Below are 7519 nucleotides of genomic sequence, written 5' to 3'. Positions count from 1 at the left end.
GACGCGTGATTTATAGTGCTTGCATGTGTGACAATTCAACTACTCTTTTCAGCTCTACAAGAGAGCTTATATTGTACAACTTTGATGTAAAATAATTAATCTTATTTTGCAACCATATCTACTCTTTATATTGCTTCTTAATCAATTTCTAGTTTTCCTCTAAGTAAATGGCACCATAATCCCTCTCTCTCTCTCTCTCTCTCTCTCTCTCTCTCTCTCACACACACACACACACACACGTGCACACGTACAATCATGGTGTACAGTCAAGCACATTGTTGATAACCAAATGCGTAGTCCAACATCCAGGGACAAACAATAAGGAGTAAAATGATTTAGTCGAGTACTAAAGACTTTCCATGAATTGGAAAGCTCCCCCACGCACAAACAACAAGCAAAGATGCGGGAGAGCATGACAATATCTCTGCTGGGAGAACTGACGGCTCCACTAATACTTACTTTGGATGCAAGAGCTATAAGCTCGTGCAAGGTCTAATAATGCCATGACTCTTCGAATTTTCAGTGGTTGGATCATCCTCCAACAAGACAAGAGGATGGTAGAAAGGTGTGGGTCTCTTAAGACCTAGCAAATCCAACCTGAAGAGCATTACAATGATGCTAATTTATTCTCATATCCATGAGCACTTATCTTTGCATCTCTGCAACGTCTTTTCATTGCCCATTCAGCTACCTGAGCATTACTCCTTGCATTTAAGCCTACCAGGAACATTCATGTATACAATCCCCGCTATGGATAGACATGGAATATGGATTATTGAAGCCAGTGCAAAGCAGCTTATGGAGCATCAAAAAAGCAATGCTGAGGAACAACAAGATCTTGATTTAAAAAAGCCAATAGGGCACAGAATTGCTTCAAAAGCTCTTGCATGAACCTAGATCTTGGCTGTAAACTTTGCCAATGCCTTTACCTATAAGATTACATTTGTTAAGAATTCCCTCGCAGCCACTGACTGGCCTTCCAAAAAACCCAGGAACCCATGACTCTCTCTTGGTAGACCGAAATCCGGCAGACACCCTGATCGTTAACTACTCTTTTCAGTTCTGATATTTGCATGCTCCTCTTACTCAAATGACATGCTTCGCGTATATGCCTGAGCAGGGTCCCAGAATATAATTGTATCACCCCCTTCTCAACCTTTTTAAGGGGCTGACCTCCCAAGCAACAAAAAATGTACAAAACACAAAAGCTTCTGCCACTAAAGAAAGCATCATGATCAAAATTGAGCTGCGTACAAAGACGCACAGAACCACTCATGCTTCCTTCGACATTGCTGGAAGCTAGTTCATTGAGCCCGGATAGACTTCGTATTTTGATCCACAGTAATAAGGTGTTTGGACAGTGACTCTTCTGCCTTTCTTGCTAGCATAGAGAGGCTACTGAAATCATTAGGCTCTGAAATATCAATAGACACTTGACTGCATGCTCGGCTTATCAAGTTGGCATATATTGCCACACTCTTCAGTCTCCACGCTACCTGGCCATCATTAGTATTCTCTAAATTGAAACCAACTGCGCCTGGTTTGCTACGAGACCACGCATATACCATGGCAGAAAATGCTGTGCAAAGATGTAGCGGTGGAGTAAAAGAACCCTGCAAAGCTGCCACCTGTTTCCTAAGTACTTCCAGCTTGGCGAAAGTATCCTTTAGTGGTTTTGTAGGCCTATACATGAAATCCATCTGATCATCGAAGAGATCCTCTATATCTTTTGCTAAAGGCACAGTGGCTGCGATAATGGCCGTAAACTCACCAGGAGGTAGTTGCTTGACATGGCTCAATGTCAAGACCAAAGCTAGCCACAGCTCATTATCTACATTATGAAGCCTTGATATGAGCATTCCCAAGGGCTTAAGCTTTACATAAGCACCTTGGCTCTCTGTTAGGGACAAAGCATCCGCTTGTTCCATGATCTTCACAAGCCTCATTGCTTCCTTCCATGTATCACTCTCATCCAAATCATGCGGCCCATCGTCCACTTCCGGCGAGCCACCAAACTCCTTTCGATGGAGTCTCCTCCTCTTCTCAATCAAGCTGGATATTTGAGAATCTAGTGAGAGTATTTCTTTTCTCAACTGAAGCCCCTCTTTCACAGCTGTGATATGTATGGGATGATCGAGCAGCAACTGCACATACTGTTGAGTTTGAGTGCTTCCGGTTGCCACATACCCACCAGTCCCATCATGTTCAACAGCCCACCTCTCTTTAGGAGGTATGGCAGGAGGCTGCAGCATCTCCCCAGTTGATTGCTTGTAGAGAACATCGAGAGGGGGTAATTCTGCTGTGTAGACATGATCAAATGCCCCAGCTGGCAGTAAACGGAAATTGTTATCTGCTCCAAAAACCATGTAAAAAGAATCTCTTTTCTCGGGCACCACTGCAAGAAGAAATCCAGGAAAGGTATTTCCCCCATGAGATACTGAATGAATTGTCAAGCGAATGTCAACCCGCGTAAAAACTGCAGCCTCTGCCAGTTTTTGCTTATTTACTTCTGCCAAGCCCTCAAAGAGCTTGACTTCGAGATCTCCCTTGGACTCCAGAGAGTCCAAAATCTTCCTATCCATCTCAACCACCAATTTTTCTTTGGCATGTGTGTTGCAGTATATAACATCATGGAGAGTGCTGCTCAGCAATTGTTTCACTTTTGAAAGTCGATACTTTGCCATCAAGTTAACCACCAGAGAATACGAAGGCTTGTAATGTGAAACAATGTCCAAATCTCTTTTCAACACAAGAGATGCTGCCTCATTTGGGCCAGAGTAGAAGCCCTGCAAAAATATCACATTGCCTTCAATATCAAAACCCCTTCTTCCAGCACTTCCAAATAGCAGCAGTGCTTGCATTGCACTCAAGGGGAAAACTCCATCCTTCGTCACTTTGCATGTTGCAGGTAATATGATAGTACGAGCCCCTATTCCAGTCTGAAAGATGGTATTTTGGGTGACTATAAGAAGCTTCAAAATATTCTCCTCAAAGAGCTTAATAACAAAGGTTTGCCATGCAGGTAGCTTGCCTTCATGACAAGATGCAAAACCCCTACGTAAAGCTTCTCGATCTGCCTGCTCAAGATGCTCCATCAAATCCGGGTGAGTTTCGCTAAGCTCAGTACAGCGAGCTTCCAATTTTGCAAGCTCCTGCTTGGAAAGCAGACCATCTCCGAGAGCTGCAGAAGCATCCTGCACTGCCTCATTACAGCCTGTAATAGTAGAAAAGCCTATCAAGGCCGGTAGCATTGCGTTGTTTCTAAGCGAGACAAGCGCTCGGCTCAAACTGGGCTTATCATACCCAGACAAGAAGAGAGATTCCAACTGCTCTTTTGTCATGGAGTTTCTGTAGCTTGAAATGTTTTCAAGAAGACCATCACTCAGCATGACAGCTCCGGCATCAAGAAGAGGAAATACACCATGTCCATTGCAAAATAAGTAGCGCTTCATGACAGGTTCTGTCCTACAGCTAACAAGCTTGCAAGGTCCGCGGTGTATGCCTATCCAGGAAACAATCTGGTCTGCATTACTGGCTGGCAGTGTAAGGGCTAAAACTTTTATTTTAGCATCCAACAGCATACATACTTCCTCCCACATTTTCACATACTTAGAGTCACCAATAGTGTGGAAATTATCTAGCACAACCATGTTGATTCCTTCAAAGAAAAAGCGAAATTCAGAGCCCCCAGGACCATGTAACTCCTGTAGCATTTTGGCAAGAGAGCCTAAGGTTAGCACCACAAACTTATGATCCTTCTGCATTCTCATTCTTGCTCCCCCAACATGACGATGTCCAAAGATGCTCCCCAATGTGAGCATCTTTTCCTTTGCTAGATGCTCTGAATGAGTCACAAGGAGAGTTCGGTGTTCCTCTATATAGTTTCTGAACAAGCAACAATCAGCTGCCACAGACTTGCCAGCACCGCAAGGGGCAGAAACAAGCACAGAGTTCCCATCCTGAACATGCTTGAATGCGTCTTTTTGCCATGTCGCAAGTTTTATATCACCTAACAATGCCTCGTAGACATCCACATGGAGCTCTTCATTAGATGCTTTGGCACTTCTTATAGCAAGAAAGGCATCGTCATAACGTTTGCTGCCCACCAGCTTCCTTACATTTTCAATGAGCCTCATCTCTTCAATCTGCTTTTTGTCGAATGTGGCTGCCCCCCTGGATATTGATTGTGTGGATTGGTTACCTGAATCCTCTTTTGAAGCCACAGAAACCTCACCATTCACCACCTTCTTCTCTGTGTGAAATACTGGCTGAGGTTCCCCATGATTCTTCTCCTTCATGTGCTTCATGATGTCTCCAGAATCTTTGAAAGGTTTTATGTCATCTCCCGATTCCAGTCTCGTCTGATAATCCTCGACATCCAAGGGCTTGCCAATGCCACCCCTAATCCAGCTCTTTTCCACATGATTGACCATCCTCTGACTACCTCCTTGAACTACCTTTCCAAGCCTTGGTGGGGTCTGAGAACTACTTGGAAAAGTCTCCTTCTTTCCTACTGTCTCAAAAAGCTTGCTTATTGCATACTCCGTGCTTTCATCTACATCATCATCTATTCTGAAGTCATCTAGAGCAAGTTCACTACTTTCTGAAGAAAATTGGGTACTCCGTGTAAGTTCTTGGCCTTCATTACTCTTCAAACTTAAATTTCCCCTCACAGAAAAGGGGCTAGTCTCTGAACCACGCCCTTGAAAACTAGGTTTGTTCATAGATGTCAACACTCTTTCATCACCCCATGGAACGTCCTGATGAGGCTCACTATCATCTCGTAGCTGCAAACTCTTACTTTCTGTTCGAAATTTAGGCCTTGTGCCTGAATCACGGTTCCATTTCCTTGCCTTGTTCCACTTCTGAAGTAGCTCTAGAAGCATGTGAGAGCTTCTAGTATTTTCTTCTCGCTTCTTCCCAACAGAAGCATCCCATGGCCTTGTATTGAAGCTCAATGCTGTTGATGCACGTGGCTGAGGTACATCATTAGAGGGATACCGCTGATCCATCCCTGGTCTCTCCATGCCCTGCTTTTTTCCATGGCCTACTATGGTGTCTCCTTTTCTCCATACCCGACCCACTACCTTTGACCTCCCCTGGTCTGAAGGATATAAGGCATTGTTATTTAGCACTCCAATGTCTTCCCTGTAAGGCTCATCAACAGAATCAAACCTGCCAAACCTATCAAAGCTCGATCCAGTGTGAGTTGACCTAAAAGACTGTTTATAATTGTTGAGCAATGGACCTGTGTCATCAAAGGCAGGCGAATCATCATCTATGTGCACCCTACGGTTGCTTGAATACTCATCATACGACAAGGAGTCCCTTTCATTATCCTCCTCCTCCTCTTCTTCCTCCTCCACCTCAACATCCTCATCGTCGTCGTCACTCTCAAGGTCATGGTGATGGTTTGCATCAACATGGTGATCCTCGACATCGTGCAGAATATCCTCCCCAATAACATCGTCCTCTTCTTCATCATCCTCTTCCTCTACCTCTTTTTCTTCCTCTTCCTCATGTTCTCCATCTTCCTCTTCCTCCTCTTCGTCATCATCCACCTTCGCTGCTATTATTGCCACATTTTCAACACTATCCTCATTATCTTCCTCAACCACATCTTCGTCACTTTCTTCTTCAAAACCGGCAAGACGTTCATCATCGCTGTCTACATCAAACAAACTCTCCACCGATGCAAATTCATTATCAGAATAACTCTCAAGATCTTCAGCCCTAGAAGAAGGCTCATGCAAATCTGGTTTTCCCTCAGCTGAGACCTTTTCCCTGGAACCATCATTGTGAGATTGGTGCAATGCCTTAAGGACTTCAACGACATCATGAGACTGAAAACCAAAATGGCGTGCACCCTGCACGTGATGACCGTCCCCCTCAACCACATCACTCCACACTTTTTGAGGGGACTTTGCAGAGAAACGCTTGCCCTCTTCAGCTACTTCCACAGTGAAAACAGGCCCATCAGCACCCTGCTCAACCTTCTGCAAATATACCTTTCCTTTGTAGCTTTTGATGGACGTGTACCCAATAGTGTAAGGAAAATTTCGGTTTGAGTTCCAGTATTTGACATCATCAGGACCTGTGTAAATGCTACCCCAGCTTTCCACAGCAAGGGTGTGATTTACAGTATATGGAAGACTCGGAAGATCACCTAGGTTTGCCTCCTGCTCAAGCAGAGCCAGAGCAATTGTAGCAACTCGTCTGTGACTGCCTGTGTGGAAAGAGAAGTGAGGCGTTTTTGTACCTGAAATTGAGGCTGCAGCGGGTGAAAATTTGAAGTGAAAGCCCAGGCGACCGTGGATGTCACGAGGGTTTCGCCATGAAAAGAGAAAGCTTTGCAGATTATCTGGATAAGGCGGGAGCTGACATGCCAGAAATGGACAGCTATGTCTACCCACAGGGATGGCCATAGCCATGTTGTAAACGTTCCCTGGTCTACCTCACCCACTGCGTGCTGTCGCCATATCCTCGGACAAACGAAGCTCGTGACCAGCTCAATGGACACTGAGAAGCTTAATGTTTTGTATACTGTCTTGATGATAATGTGTGAATCCAAAAAAGATTCATTGTGCAGGGTCTTTATATAGTTTGGACATGATGGTGGTTCTAACTTCTGAAAACATGAAATCCATCAATTTGGTAATGTTTAATGGCACCTTTTGGACTTCAGTCCCTTGACATGTGGAAGATGGGATCTCCATTTCTTCGATAGGATCAAGCAGTCCCTCTATAAACATTCTTTCCATCAAGAAGTGAGTACGTCCACTTTTCCATGACTTTAAGTCACTTTCTTCTTGGATGACACTAGGTATGGCTAAGGGTCTATGGTCTTGGTGAGGTTGTTGTTGCATAGGGAACACGGTGTCTGTAATCTGGATCTACCTAGGTGCTGGTTCTAGATCCCTTTGGGTATCTTCTATCAAACTCCTTAATTGCTTGACTCGCTCAATCTCCTCTGTAGGATTTGGATAAGTTCCTATCTTCTTCTCGGATCCTAGCCATTGTGGCTCATGAAGATCTTCCTTGTTGGTTTCTGTCTTAGTGGTCGTTTTTGTCTCCATGGTTTCACCTGAATCCGAATCTTCTTCAGTATCGTTTATATATACGGGGTCGTCACCAGTCCCTATGTTGGTCTTTGAACTAGGGTTTGACTTCGCTGCTTTTTTCGATCTCTTCCTTCGTGTTTTCTTATTTTTCTGAGATTGGGCAGTTGATGCCGTGTCTCTTTCCTCAAGAATATAATTTTGTTTTTGGAGCATCGATCGTGTGAGTACATTTACTGGTACCACATGTGTACTTTGTGATGGCTCTTCGGTAACTTCAATAAAGTTTAATGGCGTGATCTTCGGTGCATTTGGATTATTTGGACATTGGGCAATCAAATGATCTATGCCACATCGATTACACATGAGTATCGGCATTGTAGACGTGCTCGCTTGATTGGTTTGCATTAGTGTGGCGTTCTTTTGTAGCCTAATAGGACACTCGGCTACACGATGTGGAC

The 7519-nt window shown here is 44.2% G+C and overlaps 1 protein-coding gene across 1 annotated transcript; it reads right to left on the bottom strand.

The window, feature by feature from the left end:
• Positions 1-321: 321 nt before the first annotated feature.
• On the bottom strand, positions 322-6567 carry LOC147460288 (uncharacterized). Its single transcript, XM_086511374.1, has one exon. It carries the CDS (start codon positions 6429-6431, stop codon positions 1305-1307), a length of 5127 nt encoding a protein of 1708 aa, XP_086367500.1. The 5' UTR covers positions 6432-6567; the 3' UTR covers positions 322-1304.
• Between the last annotated feature and the right edge of the window lie 952 nt (positions 6568-7519).

Source organism: Adiantum capillus-veneris, chromosome 4 (assembly GCF_014529385.1).
Source record: "Adiantum capillus-veneris isolate H3 chromosome 4, ASM1452938v2, whole genome shotgun sequence".
NCBI classification, from domain to species: domain Eukaryota; kingdom Viridiplantae; phylum Streptophyta; class Polypodiopsida; order Polypodiales; family Pteridaceae; genus Adiantum; species Adiantum capillus-veneris.
This window is presented reverse-complemented; position numbering and strand designations above follow the sequence as displayed.